Source organism: Salmo salar, chromosome 23 (assembly GCF_965601325.2).
Source record: "Salmo salar chromosome 23, fSalSal1, whole genome shotgun sequence".
Taxonomy (NCBI): Eukaryota; Metazoa; Chordata; class Actinopteri; order Salmoniformes; family Salmonidae; genus Salmo; species Salmo salar.
The window spans coordinates 43186457-43205846 of record NC_138313.1 but is presented as its reverse complement, the minus strand read 5'-3'; the positions used below and the strand labels follow the sequence as shown (position 1 = coordinate 43205846).

The 19390-nt window shown below is 41.8% G+C and overlaps 1 protein-coding gene across 3 annotated transcripts; it reads right to left on the bottom strand.

Annotated features, from left to right (window-relative positions):
* Positions 1 to 7596: 7596 nt before the first annotated feature.
* On the bottom strand, positions 7597 to 19390 carry LOC106584654 (creatine kinase U-type, mitochondrial). Of its 3 annotated transcripts, none has more exons than XM_014170150.3 (10): positions 19173 to 19390; positions 16513 to 16732; positions 15047 to 15245; positions 13797 to 13892; positions 12779 to 13000; positions 12560 to 12645; positions 11345 to 11468; positions 10982 to 11116; positions 10301 to 10426; positions 7597 to 8932 (listed from the first exon to the last, which is right to left on the bottom strand). In XM_014170150.3, exons 2-10 carry the CDS (start codon positions 16659 to 16661, stop codon positions 8825 to 8827), a joined length of 1245 nt encoding a protein of 414 aa, XP_014025625.1. In that variant the 5' UTR covers positions 16662 to 16732; positions 19173 to 19390; the 3' UTR covers positions 7597 to 8824. The 3 variants fall into 3 exon arrangements, with proteins under 3 accessions (XP_014025625.1, XP_014025626.1, XP_082824275.1); XM_014170151.3 differs by having other exon boundaries at positions 19190 to 19378; XM_082968149.1 differs by lacking the exon at positions 19173 to 19390 and having other exon boundaries at positions 16513 to 16849.

Sequence of the window (19390 nt, the reverse complement as noted above, 5' to 3'; positions counted from 1 at the left end):
AGAGGAAGCGGCTGCAGAACCACCTGGACGAGGAGAGGAAGCGGCTGCAGAACGTGGCAGGTAAGGAATCACACGTATAGTAGTAGACCAGACTGGATTTAGACGGGGAAGAGACTGGGGTCAGGTTAGGGCTGCATCTCAATAGTCATAAGCCTCTAGCCTCTTCCTCTCCTCGTCCAGGTGGTTCTGCAGCCTCTTCCTCTCCTCGTCCAGGTGGTTTTGCAGCCTCTTCCTCTCCTCGTCCAGGTGGTTTTGCAGCCGCTTCGTTTGTTTCCTTGTCTCCTTTCCTTCATCTGCACTTGATCAGTGATAATGAAAGACGAGATGGGCCAATGAGGTCAAATATATTTATTCGTACTGATAGTAAACTTGAATGGCCTCACGGTTCCACGAGACTTTCAATAGGGGGCGCTCTTACACAGTTTTCAGTTTTCCCCCTGGTAGGCCATGTACAATATCCACCAGTTCTCCTTGGGATTATTCCCTGGAATCAAATCCTCATATTACAGGGTTTGGATATGCCTATCTGGTAAATACAACAGTTGTTGTCAGGGTGAGTCATATTTTTACTTTCTCATTGAACAGTTTCCAATGATTACCCAGTTTCTGCCCCTAAAATGTAGGAATATGGATATTTAATGTCCGGGTCATTCTTGCAACGGGTTGGTATTTGCATCCCTTTGCAACCATGAAAAACACTTGACAAATAGTTACACATCATACATATTTAAATATTTACCAATGATAAAACATAATGCAAGTCCTTTATATTGCAAAATGTTTATGCATTGTTTAAAGTGCTAGCAAATTGGCTTTTCCCTGTAGAGATGAGTAGAGTTGTAGTGACATGTTTTGGGGATTTAAAGATATCTATTATTTTGAAAGCTAGAAAGTAAACAAAAATATTTCATATATTGTAAATATCAATAAAAACCAAAAAGGATATTAAAATATATTTTTTAACAAATATATGTCCCTAAGTTTTATGTCATTGGTGTTACCGCCTTAAAAATCTGTCATTACAAAGATATACTACGACCTTGAGCATTCCCTCCAGCGGTAAACTTATCAGAGGGGTCTATATTAAAGAAAATGATTAGCTAATCAGACCCTTTTATGATGTCATTGCACATATCACTTTAGAAAATGATTAGCTAATCAGATCACATATCACTTTAGACAGGGTTGATTGCTTTAGATTTGAGCATCTGTGTCCTCCATTAAGAAAATCTTAAATTACCTAAAATGTTTCATTGGTGTTACCATCATTGGTGTTACTACTCCTTCTGGTGGCACAATGTTATCATAATGGTTACAAACATTTAAAAAGTTCTTAAGATGCCATTTTTGTTCATTTACAATGGAAAGATGTTCCCGAATACATTTAATAGGTTGGTAGAGCTTGTTTTGACAATGGATTTAGAAGTGGATCAAAATCATTCTTCTCTTGAACTTCATTGATCAGCTCCCTCAGTCCTCCTGCATCAATTTACAGTATTTGTATCCTTTTGGGTTGCTGCAGTTCAGTGTTGTGGCACTTTAACTTTTCCCCACTCAGAGGGATGTAAGAAATGTCAAGATCAGTCACCAAAGATATAGGATAAAAGGCAGGAATTCCATTGGTAAGGGATTAGTATTGCACCCTTTCTGTTAGTAGAGATCTTGAATAATAGGAATAGGAAAATAAATAGTTAACATGCAAAAAAAGCTAAAAAGCAATCATTTTGTAAAAATGTGCTCAACTAGGGGTTGATATCTCATTAAAGTATGGTGGACTAAGTGTAGGGTACATAAAAATAATACAATTATTTTGGTGAAAATGATTTAACTGTTGACAACACACTATATTAGGCAACATACATTGGTTAAAACACATTTTATGATCCATGGGGTCAATTAATAATCAATAGTTGGTCTCCTATAAAATAATGCTTATAATAGTAATAAAATAAAAGTAATAGAATTACCATAATTTGACATCAGTCCTTATTTAACAACGCTTTACCTACCTATAAAAGCCACTGAAGCAGACCTAAAGTTATTTTTGTAATTTTGTTGAAATTATAATATAGCATTGCTGGTGTCGACCTTCTTTTGGCTTTTCAACCGCCTGGTAGAACTTTGTTATTTCCTGAATACAGCCTGGTAGAACTCTGTTATTTCCTTAATACAGCCTGGTAGAACTCTGTTATTTCCTTAATACAGCCTGGTAGAACCCTGTTATTTCCTGAATACAGCCTGGTAGAACTCTGTTATTTCCTTAATACAGCCTGGTAGAACTCTTATTTCCTTAATACAGCCCGGTAGAACTCTGTTATTTCCTGAATACAGCCTGGTAGAACTCTGTTATTTCCTTAATACAGCCTGGTAGAACTCTTATTTCCTTAATACAGCCTGGTAGAACTTTGTTATTTCCTGAATACAGCCTGGTAGAACTCTTATTTCCTGAATACAGCCTGGTAGAACTCTTATTTCCTTAATACAGCCTGGTAGAACTTTGTTATTTCCTTAATACAGCCTGGTAGAACTCTTATTTCCTGAATACAGCCTGGTAGAACTCTTATTTCCTTAATACAGCCTGGTAGAACTTTGTTATTTCCTTAATACAGCCTGGTAGAACTCTGTTATTTCCTGAATACAGCCTGGTAGAACTCTGTTATTTCCTTAATACAGCCTGGTAGAACTCTGTTATTTCCTTAATACAGCCTGGTAGAACTCTTATTTCCTAAATACAGCCTGGTAGAACTTTGTTATTTCCTGAATACAGCCTGGTAGAACTCTTATTTCCTGAATACAGCCTGGTAGAACTTTGTTATTTCCTGAATACAGCCTGGTAGAACTCTGTTATTTCCTGAATACAGCCTGGTAGAACTCTGTTATTTCCTGAATACAGCCTGGTAGAACTCTGTTATTTCCTGAATACAGCCTGGTAGAACTCTTATTTCCTTAATACAGCCTGGTAGAACTCTGTTATTTCCTGAATACAGCCTGGTAGAACTCTGTTATTTCCTGAATACAGCCCGGTAGAACTCTGTTATTTCCTTAATACAGCCTGGTAGAACTTTGTTATTTCCTGAATACAGCCTGGTAGAACTCTGTTATTTCCTGAATACAGCCTGGTAGAACTCTGTTATTTCCTGAATACAGCCTGGTAGAACTCTGTTATTTCCTAAATACAGCCTGGTAGAACTCTGTTATTTCCTGAATACAGCCTGGTAGAACTCTGTTATTTCCTGAATACAGCCTGGTAGAACTCTGTTATTTCCTAAATACAGCCTGGTAGAACTCTGTTATTTCCTGAATACAGCCTGGTAGAACTCTGTTATTTGGTTTTGTTTACCTGGCCACTGTCTCCAAATGCTATAAATTTGGCATTTGTGGGAAGTCAATATGCCTGATATTTTTCACGTTTTATCATGTCCACATTTATAGTGCATTCAGAAAGTATTCAGACCTCTTGACTTTACACACATTTTGTTACGTTACAGCTTTATTCTAAAATTGATTAAATAAAAAAAAGATCAATCTACACACAATACCCAATAATGACAAAGCAAAAACAGTTATTTATACATTTTTGCAAATGTATTACAATTAAAAAACAGGAATACCTTATTTTTTATGTAAGTATTCAGACCCTTTGCTATGAGACTTGAAATTGAGCTCAGGTGCATCCTGCTTCCATTGATCATTTATTTATTTATTTAACCTTTATTTAACTAGGCAACTCAGTTAAGAACAAATTCTTATTGACAATCAGGGGCAGAACGACAGATTTGTACCTCGTCAGCTCGGGGATTCGATGACCAACAGATGCATATCTGTATTCCTGGTCATGTGACATCCATAGATTAGGTCTTTGAATGAACAGGAACTCGGTAGAATCTTAGAAATTGTTGCATGTTGCGTTTATAGTTTTGTTCAGTGTAACGCCAAACCAAGAGGTCACCAAGAATACAAATTGCCCTGCAAAGATGAACATCAGTCTTGTACACACAGAAGTTTGATGCAAAATGGCCAAGGGCCATCCGGAGGGCCTTCAGGCAAGCAGGACCCACAACAATGACATCATCAGTCGCACGCCGGCAGGTCAGACTTGGTTGATAACATTGTCTGGTTGCAGGACAACCCACCAATCAGCACCTGACCAGAAGTTCAATCAGCTTTAGAAGAAAGTTTGAATGTAGAAAACACTCCACTCCAGCTGGACAATGCTTTACGGAGTACTGTAGCAATACCATTGATGGCAGCCGCTATATTTTATGCTTACATTTTTTTTATTTCCCAGTGTAGTCACACAGATGTCAAAAGACTGATGAGTTTTGTAAGATTGCTGCAGTCTTTAAGATGTACACAATGTCAAACCAACCTGAATATCACTCTGTTTCACATCACTGTTCACTGTTCCATTTATTTAATCAAATCCCGTCCTCACACAAGGGCACATTACAGGAATAACTTCTTGACCTACTTATAGAGTGCTATCTCTGACTCTGTGGCTACCTTGTAGTGTTCAGGCGTCTCTTTTCAGCTCTGGGTCGTGTTCATTAGGAACAAAATTGCAAGACGTTTTAAAACTGGCAGATGACCCTTTGTTAATCTATTTAATGCAGCTAGATAAACAGACCCTCTGTAATTGGAATCAGATTACTGCAGAATAATAAAGACCACTGCAGACCTGTCTGTAGGAGTTACATCGTCATGTTGGACTGTCTCCAGTGCTGTAATACTGTGTACTGGCAGCCGTTTACATCCGTAGTAGTGCACTGCGCTGGTTTTGTGCCACCGGATAATATGGTACTGGTTGTCTTAGTATTTCAAAAGCCTCATGGGTAAAAAAACAACAGCAACCTGTCCTTATAATGTGCTATAATAAAATGGTTGTTTCTAAAGTAAGAGTACATCTACCACCATTCATACACATTAAAACACTGGGCTACAGTTACATTAAACACTGGGCTACAGTTACATTAAACACTGGGCTACAGTTACATTAAACACTGGGCTACAGTTACATTAAACACTGGCAACACAGTTACATTAAACACTGGGCTACACAGTTACATTAAACACTGGGCTACAGTTACATTAAACACTGGACTAGAGTTACATTAAACACTGGGCTACAGTTACATTAAATACTGGACTACAGTTACATTAAACACTGGACTAGAGTTACATTAAACACTGGGCTACAGTTACATTAAATATTGGACTAGAGTTACATTAAATACTGGACTAGAGTTACATTAAACACTGGGCTACAGTTACATTAAACACTGGGCTACACAGTTACATTAAACACTGGGCTACACAGTTACATTAAACACTGGGCTACAGTTACATTAAACACTGGGCTACACAGTTACATTAAACACTGGGCTACAGTTTCAATCAATTTTAGAATAAGGCAGTAACGTAACAAAATGTGGAAAAGGTCAAGGGGTCTGAATACTTTCTGAAGTCACCGTATAGGGCAACAGACGACCACACCGGGTCCCACTCCTATCAGCGAAAAACAAGAAGAAGTGGCTCCAGTGGGCACGCCATCACCAACACTGGACAGTTGAGGAGTGGTAAAACATTGCCTGGTCTGACGAATCCCGATTCCTGTTGTGTCATGCTGAGTCAGGATTTGGAGTGAACAGCATGAGTCCATGGCCCCATCCTGCCTGGTGTCAACGGTACAGGCTGGTGTGGGTGGTGTAATGGTGTGGGGAGTGTTTTCCTGGCACACGTTAGGTCTCTTGATACCAATTGAGCAATGTTTCCATGCTCAGAAGAATTCAGGCTGTTCTGGAGGCAAAGGGGTGTCCAACCCAGTACTTGAAGGGTGTACCTAATAAAATTACCACTGAGTGTATATGGCATGCTTTATTGTAAACTCAGCAAAAAAAGCAACGTCCCTTTTCCCATGTCTTTCAAAGATAATTCGTAAAAATCCAAATAACTTCACAGATCTGCACCGTAAAGGGTTTAAACACTGTTTCCCATGCTTGTTCAATTAACCATAAACAATTAATGTACATGCACCAGTGGAACGGTTGTTAAGACACTAACAGCTTACAGACGGTAGGCAATTAAGGTCACAGTTATGAAAACTTAGGACACTAAAGAGGCCTTTCTATTGACTCTGAAAAACACCAAAAGAAAGATGCCCAGGGTCCCTGCTCATCTGCGTGAACGTGCCTTAGGCATGCTGCAAGGACGCATGAGGACTGCAGATGTGGCCAGATGTGGCAATCCAATCACAATCTGTTCAAGGTAGGCCGTGTCTACACATGCTATTAAGAGCCCCGTTTATACCTGCTGCTAACATGTGGCCTGATCTTGTCCACATTTTCAGGTGTAGACAATTAAAATAACTTGTGATCAGACCTGCTTGACTGTCTTCGGAGGTAGTCTGGGGCAGATTGATTGATTGGATGAATACTAAGGGAGAGAGTAGGTTGGAGGGTCAGGGAGGATCAGGGAGGATGGAGGGTCATGGAGGTGGATGGAGGTGGGTGGAGGGTCAGGGAGCTGGTTGGAGGGTTAGGGAGGAGGATGGAGGTGGGTGGAGGGTCAGGGAGCTGGATCGACGGTCCGGGAAGTGGATAGAGGGTCTGGGAGCTGGTTGGACCGTCAGGGAGGTAGGTTGGACGGCGTTAAACACAGGTTACGACACCAAAGTTTGACTGTTCGAAACCCACTGTGGATTTTGATTTTCAACCTTACCCAGCACAAAAACAATTGTTTCTAAAGTCTATTTATAGCCCTGGTTACATTTGAATTAATGTGATTTTGGTGCTCTGGTCAGGATGACCCAGGTACAACATGTCCCCGACTACATCCGGAGGTAGATCATCACAATCACTTATTTTAATCGTCTACACCACTCTAAAAATGTGGGCACAATCAGAATGTGGACAAGATCAGGACACACGTTGGCACCAGGTTAAAACGGGAAGGAAATACTTGGTCCAATAAGAACTGCTCATTTTCGTTTTCGAATGCAAAAAATGTGTCTACGCTGTCCTCTAAAAAACACAACCCAGATTTCAGTAACAACATGCCTCTGCAAGGCTTTTCAAACAGACAGACAGACATTCACTGGTTGAATACGGAGAGCCAATCCACCGCCTGAATATGTTACAATGTCCAATGTTAGCCTGGCTGGCAGATCTGAGGGGCGGAGCTCCGGTTACAACTTCTAATATCAGAACAGGTTTTATTAACAATGATTTAGGATTACAATTGTATTAATTGTTCATATTGTGAAAGCTAGGCAGATATGCAGTTCTGACATATCGTACATTGTCATGGGTAACATTACTTATCACTTACCATACAAACAGAAAAGAAATCAATGCAAACTCACTTTTTGACCTTAAATGTGGGTACAGTAAAAGTAGTTAGCACAGTGCAGTGTTGTTTAGAATATCAGTGTCTGAGCGCTTCATTACCATGCCGCCCACCTACTGTAAGTCAGTCAAAGCTTTGCTTTCATGCAGGCACAAACACGCATATACACCAGCCTTGAACAGTTAAAAGGTTACTAAGGTCTGCAACAGGCATGCAACAGGTTTAAAATATTAATGACGAATGAGAAAGATATTAAATAGATGGTTTCTTTAATAAAATATGTTTGAGAATGACATTCAATGGTGGGTTGAAATGATATTGCTGCTTGATACGTACAGTACGTCATCAAGCACTGAGCAGAGTAGTTTAGCATGAGTTATTAGTAGGACTTAGTTCAACCCGTGTCTTATTAATAACCCCAGCATACAGACAAACCCTGTACAAGTTATTATCAGTCCAACATGGCTGTTGTGCTACATTCAAGTTGTCAACAATCACTACATGGTTACACTGAATGTAGACTACGACAAATGGATGGATTATGTAAGGGATCGTCACCGAGGAGCTATGCGCTCTATGGAAAACAATTAACGACGTGGAAGGTGTGTTTCACGACGCGCTACAAAGAGCGGGATTGACCTTCCACGGAGTTACTTTATTTTCCAGAGAACGCATAGAGCACCGTGTTGGTTATCCCTTTCATACCATGGCTAAAATGTCAAATGTTCCGCTAGATGTGTGTTGATTTTCCAGTAGAAATGTGTTTAACATCCACTGAAGTTGCTAGAAAGCTTACTAGATAGCTACAGTAGTTTCCATAGTAACTAAACAAACAGACTTGCTAGTTTAGCTAACCAAACCATCAGTTAGTTACTAGCTTGCCATTATGAAAATCTAATTCAGCAATGCTAATAAAGTTTTCCATTCGACTTTTGCTTTCAAAAGCAGCTCAAAACATGTAAGAATTAACTATAGCCTTTGAATTCTTCCGTGCTGATATACTGTGCGTTATAGAGAAATAATGAACGCTCTAGAATGCCCTTCAAGCCAATCAGAAACAAGCATTCAACAATACCATGGTATATAGAATATAGGAATCCACCCAATAATACACAGGAGAGGAGAAATGGTAGCAGACACATTGAGTATAGGACATGCTGTAGTTTAGGGTTAGGAGGTTTATTTGATTTATTTAACCTATATTATTTAACCAGGTTAGTCTATTTCTCAAAAGAGACCTGGTTTAGGTGTTAAGCAGGAGTCCATTACGTATAATTTTATAGGGATTAGAGCTATAGGTATGCAGAGTTTAGCCAACTTGTCAGGCATTTTGGCTCCAAACGTCCCAATGACTTCCAGAATAATGTTCTTGGAACGTTTGGTGCCATTTAAATCTGACAGTTGGATGTGTACACATTACCTATGGCTCTGATGGGGATGAGACAGAGGTTGGTGGGAAGAGGTGGGGGGGGGGGTTAGTCTACTTCCTGACCGGCGGAGGGATCTTGATGTCCTGACCCTTCTCCAGCTTCTTCTCACATTCGATCAGGTAGTTGACGCCGTCCACCACTGTCTGCACTAGCTGGACCTGATCACAGAGAGAGACAGTGGGCGTGTTAGCGAGCGACTGCATTGCAGACGCATGACAGATCTCTCAACATCTATCATATGATATAGGCCTAGCAATCTGATGCCCGTTGGCACAGTCGTGGATGTGGCACACAACCAAAGTGTGCGCGTGTTTGAGATCGACTGCATTGCGGCCAGACAGTGGCCAAATCACTGATCTACGAATTATCTTACATCCCAAATAACTAGTCATTATGTGATCAAGTTTAGCGATCAGAATTCTAAACCGTGCTCAAACCGATCCCCTCAATCCTGTGGACTGAGAGATTGTGGATGGTTGAAAGTTCTCTCTCTCTCTCTCTCTCTCTCACTCTCACTCTCTCTGTTTTTTTTTCGCCCACTACGGTTTTCGTTCTCTCAGTCTCTATCATTCTTCCACTCTTTCAAACTTGCCCTTCCATTCCTCACTGATTGGTCCTGGAGAGCTGCAGTGTATGCATGGCTTTCATTCCCAGGGCTGTAATACCTCGTTCCTGATTCAACTGATCAACCACATCTTGATTAGCTGAATCATGTGTGTATGTGTCAATGCACAGTGTTATGAGAGGATCTACCCCACCTTCTGACCATGCATTCACCCATCATACAACCCATGTTAATAATCCCACCATACAACCCATGTTAATAATCCCATCATACAACCCATGTTAATAATCCCATCATACAACCCAGGCATGACAATACTGATGAGGAGTCACACCGTAGAGAATACTGATGTGTACAGGATTCACACCGTACAGAATACTGATGTGTACTTGACTTATGTCTCCCATGCAGACACAGGAGAGAGTTAGGTTTAAACACAGGCATGACAGTCTCTCTCCTCAAGACATTTCTCAAGCCTTCCAGTGCAACCCATGGCCGCATCTCTATAGTCTAAAATGGATTCCCCTCTCATATCCTTTCATTCACTTGACTGATGGGTAAAGCGAATGGATTTGCTACACTCCCCCTACCATCTGTAATGGGTAATAACTTTGACTTGAATTAAGCCTTTGGCTCCTCCTACAAGGAGCGTAGGCTACTGAGGAATGTCCTCCATCTCGATCCCTTCTGGGAAAAATTTGCCCGGTTGTACCAGTTGTAATGACCAAGTGAATTTATTTTGCATGGCCTTGTAATGTAGCCGCCGGTAATGGAGAGTACGCCATTTTAAACTATTGAGATGCACCCAGTAGCTGTGTGGGATGACATTTCTCCTAGGTACAGATCTAGGAACAGCTTCCCCTCCTCCTAAACCCAACTGAACCCATTAGTAGTGGGAAAAACACTGTTAAACCAACCCAAGATCAGTGTCTAAATCTAACACAATCTATTCCCCCATTACCTCTGACTGGCCCAGTCTGTCCAGGTTGGAGATGTCGAAGGTGCTTCCCACGGCTGCAGTGTCCACTCCCCCGGTTCCTCTCTTCTGCAGACGCAGGTTGTCCAGGATCTTAGTGAAGCGGGGGTCCTGTAGGTTTACCAGACAGGAGTCACTTTTAGTAGACGCCCAAACAGAAAAACGGTTGGAAAATGGAGAGATAGCATCTCAACGCTCGTTTTCCCGTTTTAATGTTTTTTTCTGTTTCGCTGTGCCTTAACAAAGAGAAACATTCAGAAGACGATGGGTGGTGGATGACTGACTAGTGGGGATCGTATTGGTCCCTGGTGTAAGGGTATAGGTTTCATTCAAGTCCTACCATGGAGGTCTGGAGGACTGCTGGTTTTACGGTTCTACCTGATGTCCCATATCTACATCCGTCCCTGATTACAGGGGAAGAAGGGGGGGGGGGGGGGGGGGGAGGGAATAGCCTGTGGGTTGGGAAAGATAGCCTGTGGGTTGGGAATGACGTGGGTGGCAGGTAGCCTAGCGGTTAAGAGCTGGTAACCGAAAGGTCACTGGTTCGAATCTCCAAGCCGACGAGGTGAAACATCTGTTGATGTACCCTTGAGCGACGCACTTGACCCTAATTAGTTAACCCATGTCAATGTAAAATGCTTGTTGGTGCTCTTGATTAGATGTTACCTTGCTGAGCTTGGGCAGGTTGACGTGTACTCCAGCACGGAGCCCAGTGCCCAGGTTGGAGGGGCACGTGAGGATGTAGCCCAGTCTCTCATTCCACATGAACTCCCAGCCTTTCTCCTGGATCAGCCTCTCCACCTGAACAAACCTTTCACTTTAGACTAGATGAAAAACATTCAATTACAACTTTATTTGCCCTGAGATGTATTTTTGTCTTGCATACATACACCGGCAGCCACATAATGGTGTGTGTGTGTGTGTGTGTGTGTGTGTGTGTGTGTGTGTGTGTGTGTGTGTGTGTGTGTGTGTGTGTGTGTGTGTGTGTGTGTGTGTGTGTGTGTGGTGTGTGTTTGCGCGCGCACGCACCTCTTTCAGGCCTGTGCAGAAGCGGTCAAACACTCTCTTCATGTTGCCTCCCTTCTCCATAGAGATGACTCTGGTGTGATCCTCTTCATTGATCCAGATCAGGAAGGTCTTCGTGTTGTTATGCCTGGGTTTCGTACAAAGGAGTAGCGAGTGTTGAAAACACAAAACGTATCAATACTAATTTAAAATAAAATAAAAACTACACAAAACACACTCTTAAATCAATACTTGTGTAGTGCTTCCTAATGTCATGGGATGCCAGCGCTCCCACCAGTGTACGTAGACTATTTCAGAGGAGCTGATCACGATCGTTGATAATAAATGCTTTTCCTCAGAGGCCTTTATTTACAAAATAGAAGGTTCTGCTTCTCCTTTCTGTCGGTAATCAGGTTTGATCCGGGTGGTCTAAAAAGGAGCTCAGAGCATCCCTCAAATTGGATTGAGTTAAACCATTTATACATGACAGAGAGATCATTTCTCCATCCTTTATTGTACCAGCTAGAGTTAATGTCCAGGTTCCATTTCCCATACGTTATAACTTCATTGAGGTGATGGTGGCGGTGTACAGTATTGCCACATACGCAATAATCAAATTGCATTGTAATGGATACAGTATTTCCATATAAGCAAAAATGTTCTTGCAATGCATTGCATTATAGACAATGGCATATTTGCCCCAATGGCCTCCTGAAAACAATTAGAGAATTGAATGAAGTAATAGATAGGTCTGAAGCCAGGAGAGCAGATAGAAGCATGAAAGGGGGAGAGAGCTGTCAGAACATTTTTAATTTAGAGCCCTGAGGATGAATTATAGAGGAGAGGTTGGCATGCTGTAGATGGGTAGAGAAAGGCTGGAGCAGGTCCTGGCAGAGTAGCGGTTGGCATCAGGCTATTTCTGGGCACCAACTGAAACTCAATGCGGAGAGGGCATTGTCTGCATCACTAATGTACATCTAAGGCTCAGTCTACAGGAGAGTCTACGGCTCAGTCTACAGGAGAGTCTACGGCTCAGTCTACAGGAGAGTCTACGGCTCAGTCTACAGGAGATACAAGCTAGGGGACATTGTCAGTTTGCTAGATGGAAAACCTCCATAAAGAAGGGTCATGGTGATGTGTAGCACCGACTGTATGCAAATAATAACTAAGAGACAATAATCAAAATCACCTTTCACCGTTATGACCACTAAGGTTCTGTATCTACAACCAACAGCTTACCAGATACCACGTGCATCTGGCCAATCGCGGGCCATCCCCGAACAGGTCAGCAGAGGGGACACGGGTTTATCGAACAGGAAGTGGTCCTGTGTCAACACAGTAGAGACAGGAAATGCTGTCTTAATGAAAGGGGAACAACTTCAATGCCTAACAAAACATATCTGCTATTGTTTCTCTCCGGTCCTTTAGGTCTTCAAATGGATTGGCATCCTGACTCACGTCAATGAGCTGCTGCTGCTCCTGGTCTGTCATGTGGGTGAGGCTGTAATATGTCCCCGCCAGGTCCCCCTTCAGGCCAGCCAGGGCGTCCACCACCACCTTCTCTACCTCCCGGCGCTCTGCCCGGGTACACGCCGGGGGCAGGCTCAGTCCCCTGATGCTACGGCCCGTCCTGACCCGCGACGACAGCACGTAGCGCTCGTCGAATTTGCCCGACTTGAGCTGACAGACGGAGGCAAACAGAAAAAATAACGAATGGCCTAGCTATAGTAGTAAATAGTATGACAGTTAGGCCTAGTATCATGAAACCGACATGAAGGAAATTTGTGAATGACCTATGCTCCCCAAAAAGCAAAATGATTTAAGGAAGTCATGACATGATTATTGATCCTACATTAGGTTCCTTTGATATGTGATTTGTATGCCATATACAGTAATTGACATTCTTTGTAGCATATAACATATCATCGCTGTCTGATGAAAACCTTGTGACATTTAAAAATGTTTTTATTTAAAGCAGTAACTTCCCTCAATGTACTCTGAACATTTAATTTAAGCTTCTAGTTTCAGAATTATATGTTCGTTAAAGAGAAAATATGGTAATTTGTTTTCAATTTCCTGAAAGGTTTCTGTTTTGGAGACAAGAGGTTTTCATCAGACAGAAACGACATTCATGTAATACAACATAATGTATGATTAACGTTCCAGTATGCACAATCGATTTACTGCCTAACGATATAATATTAGCTGGTATCACTGATTAGTATAGTGTCCAGTGAGTGAATCTGTCCTCTTTCTAATGTTAAATATGCGACACCTAACATGGTCTGTGTGTGGTGTGACCAGGTAGAGATAGTGACGGTCAGGGCAAACTTAGCTTAAGGACAGCTCCACCATTCAGCCAGTTCTAGAAATCTCACTGATGAGGGCACACTGGCACCCTATTCTCTATATAGTGCACTACTTTTGACCAGACACAGCCCATACTGTTGTTTTCAGTGAAGTTGTATCTCTGTACCTTGCTGGAGTCCAAGTCGGTGGGATGGGTCATAGTCTGAGGGTCGTAGCCATTGTGCCTCTCCTTGATGACCGGGTCAAGGAGGTCTGCAAACACCTGAAACCCCCCCCCACATCAAAAATGTCATCATTATACAGTCTCTCATTTGGTTAGGAGTTATGGGAAAGGAAAGGGGGATACCTAGTCAGTTGTATAGCTGAATGCATTCAACTGAAATGTGTCTTCCGCCTTTAACCCAACCCCTCTGAATCATAGAGGTGGGGGGGGGGGGATGCCTTAAATCGACATCGGCGCCCGGGGAACAGTGGGTTAACTGCCTTGCTCAGGGACAGAACGACAGATTTTTACCTTGTCAGCTCGGGGATTCGATCCAGCAACCTTTCGGTTTCTGGCCCAACGCTCTAACTACCAGGCTACATGCTGCCTCCTTGTAGACTACATTAAGAGAATCACTGTCACTTTACAAACTATTAGACAGGCTTACAGTATAGTATTGTACTATAGTATGATTTATACTATACTATTATAGCAATGTCTCTGAGTAGGTGTAGTCTCATAGCAAGCAATAAAACTGATGACCAAATGATGTGATCCCAAATGAAAAAGTCTCCTCTATCCTAAAACCAACACCCCTCTGGTGCAGTGGTAGATGGTCTCAGTCTGAAATGGGACAGGGGGATTGGGTGTGCCTGTTCTCCATTGTCAGATTAAGTGGCTGGGATTGTAATATCAAATGTGGTCAATAGACCACTGCTCTTGTTCCTCCTCATGTCAGAAAATATCAAAAGACAGAGTACTCATTCATTCTTAATGTAGCTGACATAAATGTAGCCTATCGACTAAATGGGCTTTTTATGGCTTTAAGAAACGTCAAACAAAGAAGGACACCTATTAAAAAAGCAGATATTGAATATATGCAGTGCATTCGGAAAGTATTCAGTCCCCTTGACATTTTCCACATTTTGTTACGATACAGCCTTCTTCTAAAATGAATTAAATTGTTATTTTCCCCTCATCAATCTACACACAATACCCCATAATTACAAAGCAAAAACAGTTTTACTTATTATTTTTTTTAAATGTAAAGCTAATTTTGAGGATGAGATCCAGAGGGGACATTGGATCCTCTCCTCCAATGTGCTTTGTCAGAGCGGAGGAACTGAGAAAATAGACAGCCTATGGCTTCACCCTGATGAAAACTATACATCTGTCATCTGCATTCATGACGTCTAACGGCTGCCTGCTCTGACCTCATAGGACTCCTCGTCCCCTGCCACCATGCCCACGGTCTTGATGAAGGGGTGCCCGGGGTTGTCCACGCCAGTCTGGATGGCCTGGTCCAGAGTGTAGCCGTTGGGCGTGGCCTTGTCCACCAGCTTGGCATAGATGGCAGGTGTCAGGTGGCTGGCCATGCAGTTGTTGTGCTTGCGCAGGTCCGGGTACTCCGCACTGTCGGGATACATTCAGTCATACAGACAAAAATTGCTAAATCATTGTCTTTGAGAACCACAAGGATAATAAAAAAAATAATAAAAATAAAATATATATAAAATAAATAAATATATATATTGTATTATCCTTGTGGTTCTCAAAGACAATGATTTAGCAATTTTTGTAGGACTAACTACAATATATATATATATATATATATATATATATATATATATATATATATATATATATAGGAAATAGGTGATTGATGACACCATTATGATAATTACAGCCTTAAGACTCGCTGCAATGTAGCCTAGGCTACTCAATAGCCAACAGCTACAGTGATTTCCATCTATCACTCTGTTCTAATGTACCTGTGCTTTTCTTAAGACATACCAGCGCATCCGCGGTATGTTTAGCCTACACATGGCACAGTGCGCGGTATGTTTAGCCTACACATGGCACAGTGCGCGGTATGTTTAGCCTACACATGGCACAGTGCGCGGTATGTTTAGCCTACACATGGCACAGTGCGCGGTCATTACAGACACAACAGTGCAACCATACATGCTACAATCTGATCGCAGCAGAGGTCGAGCATTCTTCGACTATGCTTTGGAAACGGAATATCCTATATTTCTTAATAGGCCTACGCGTTATGCAATCGGTTTGTCCAGTTTTGCATTTTGCCTCCAGCATCTTCTCTAATCGGTTTTGCGGTAGATTCTGCCTATCATTATAAAACCATAAATCTGAGTTTTAGCCCAGCCCCCACGCAAGTCATATAAGGAGATTCTAGATTCATTCTAGACCTTTCCAACATGGTTCTGGAAGAAAAAAAACACACCTGTCTATCTCACCAAATAATGAATTAGAGCGTATCATTGTAGTCTACATATTGTTGGCGAAACATTCCATCAGTAGTCCATGCATTCAGAGCACTCTTATAGATTTTAATTGTTTTATATTTATCTTTCATCATTAGGCATAAAGAACATGAGGCGGAATATAGATTGAACATTTCATGAATAAAACAGGCCTAGGTCATTTATCATTTCCACAAAAAGCTAAGTAAGAAAGAACCGACTCGAAATAGCACATTCATACAATGCTGCTGCTAAAATAATGGCATCTAGTCTCCAGTTTTGACAGTCAGAGAATTCAGTGTAGGTCAGCGTAGACTTTTACATTTGTATTATTGCATCAAAAACAACAGGTCTACAGAATGACAAATGGCTGGACTGAATGTCCATATAGCGCAATAGCGGGCGTCGTGGGTTACCTGGCAGGGTACACTCTCCGTACTTGCGCTCCGGCGGTGACATGTTCACGGTTGAGCAGAAAGGCCGCTGTCAAAGACCCGGCTCCAACTAATGACATAATACCCACATTCCGTTTGCCGGACAAAATTCTGGCAAAGTTGTTCGCCATTGTTTTATTTCCAGAGTTTTTGAGAGGTAGGGATGGATGAATGGAATGTGAGCCTTGGTGATGCTACGAGTCTAAAAGGAAAGGAGGGAAATCAGAGAGGATAAGATGAGTGAGACTGGAAGAGACCGGCGCGTGGTGTGACTGCTGAGGGATCCAAGTGAATGCAGCAACAGACGAAGCGGCTGGACTAGGCTATAGGTCCGTGTGTATTTCACCCCTCCTTTCAAAACGCTCTCAATTCCCATACACGCCAGCCTACTTAATTCAGTGTTGGACAGTAGTTAGTCCTACTGGAAATAGGTTTTTATTTTTTTTATTACATTGCTATTACAGATCGACATAATTTAATTGTGTTAATGAAACACTATTGAATTGAGAAATATTAAATTAGAAATGTCAGATTAAACAATATATCTTGTCAAACTCAATTAGAACAAGTAGGCTACCACCCTATATGTTCCCTCTAAGCTGCGCACTAGCTCCGAGACCGCCGCGCACTAGCCCCGAGACCGCCGGCACTAGCCCCGAGACTGCCGCGCACTAGCCCCGAGACTGCCGCGCACTAGCCCCGAGACCACCGTGCACTAGCCCCGAGACAGCCGCGCACTAGCCCCGAGCAGCTCCCCCAGGACTGTTGTACAGAGCGCAGAAGACATATCAGCCCACTGAGAGAAGCACAATGTTTCCCTCTACTGTGGCAATTGTGATCAAATCAATGCAATATTGGCCACTTTCAATGCAACATACTGAAACAAAACTAACTATGCAAGACATTGTGTTGTACTGTAGGCAGAAGCATAGGAGTAGGTTTCTATTGCTGCCCGTACTCTACACAGCATAGCCAATCAGAGCTGCAGTAGGACTATTTAAGCAATAAGGCCCAAAGAGGTGTGGTATATGGCCAATATACCACGGCTAAGGTCTGTTCGTACGCAAGACGCAATGCAGAGTGCCTGGATACAGCACTCAGCTGTAGTATATTGGCCATATTATATCCATCTAGTGAGTTATTAGCCCAGTTATAAATCATTTGTAGTCAGCAATAGGGGAGTGATTGCTTCCTACAGAGCACAAAACGTGCACATTTCTAGACATGTTGGAAAAGTGAGTCAGGTAAAGAGACCCGAAAAAATAATTGAAGGGGCAGTGTTGTATTTTAAGACAAGGGTTGAATAAGCTAAGCAGCCAATAGGCAGAGGGTAGCATCACGTGTCTGATTCTCTGTAATAATGGTATGGGAATAATAATGCATTTTATTTTGTAAAGTGGATTCTTGCATCAAACACAACAACATGTTTTGTCACCTGGTCTGAAGGACCAGTGGATGAACAGGTTAATAATGTCCAGTCCTGCACGTTTTTTCCCCCCAAAAGTCTCATGGAATGTAGTCTCATTGAACACCACACATTGACTTCTAGTGTTGGCTGAATGATAGAACAGCTATTTCCATATTAAAATGTTAGGGGATGTATTTTTTCCATTGTTTTTGATGGTATTCTACTCTGTTTGCCTACATTATGATAAAATAGGCATAGTATCCTACTTGGCCACTGGTAGAACTAACTTAAAGCGAGTACAGCCTCAGCGTTCACAGTAAACGGGCCCTGGAAGTTTGCGCTTTAACGTTTTAGAGGTAACATTGCTCACGGACAAACGTCCCATAGACACCCAAGTAACAATGTAACGGGTTATGGGTGGGTGTAGTAACGCTAACGGTTTAATCCTTAAAAGACAACTTAGAACAACTCGATGATACTCTTGGCATTTTCTTAATTGGTTTATCAAATTATTTTATCAATAGGTTGGAATATGACAAACATTATGCTTTATTAACCCAAACCAACAAAACCTACAGTATGCTACTGGCGTTTGCGCAATTACACAGTAGTCTAGTTGGACCAGTCAGCATGCATCGCAGGATCCAAGAGTTTAGAAAGGCGCCCTGACTTTTTGTAGGCACCAAGGACAACTATAGTGGCTAAATATATTGCTTTGGAGATACAAAACATTTAAAAGATGCACACGTCCCTCTTCAGCCATATGCCTAATTCAACTGAAAGGTCAAGGCAAGATTATTGCAATACTGTATTCTGAGGGAGACTTTTAGGTAGGACTATTTAGCAGGGGATAATGCAGTGATCAAGACATGAAATGAGGAAATAGCAAGCTTATACGTTATCTGATCAAAGTTCACAGGAGGAAATGATGCAAGAGAAGTTTCTTTATAAAGGCATTTCCATTGCAGAAGGAATAATTGCAAAAAATATGTATTTGCATTACAATTTAGCAATTAGCAGTCTATTATCATGTGGAATAATTCTGTAAAACAGCAGTCTACTACTGAATGACAAAACTGCAATAAATAATAAATTGTTAAAAAATATCATAATGTGGTATGGTAATTGAGTTAACATTCATGGCAAACCAATGATTAAAATGTGTAAAGCATTTATACATTGTAAGTTTTTTGTGACACACTACAGATGTGAAATATATGTAGGATTGTCTCACCTTGTTGGAGTACTCACTTTGTTTCAGTTACTGGACGGTACAGCCCATTGATGCCTTTGGCAGCCCTGGCAGACCTGTGAGGCGTGGTGGGTCCTTATCGCCCTTAGAGTTGATTGTGCCTACACACATGACTAACGCCTACCAGTTCACCTGAGACACACACACACACACACACACACACACACATGACTAATGGGGTCTATACAGTCTACGAAAAC

What these genes read in the sequence shown, in the direction of transcription:
- LOC106584654 (XM_014170150.3), bottom strand. Translation starts at nt 16,661, where the DNA reads ATGGCGAACAACTTTGCCAGAATTTTGTCCGGCAAACGGAATGTGGGT. An exon ending in TCTGCACAGGCCTGAAAGAG is followed by an intron (nt 11,117 to 11,344) that starts GTGCGTGCGCGC and finishes AGGTTTGTTCAG; the next exon opens with GTGGAGAGGCTGATCCAGGA. An exon ending in ACCTGCCCAAGCTCAGCAAG is followed by an intron (nt 10,427 to 10,981) that starts GTAACATCTAAT and finishes GTAAACCTACAG; the next exon opens with GACCCCCGCTTCACTAAGAT.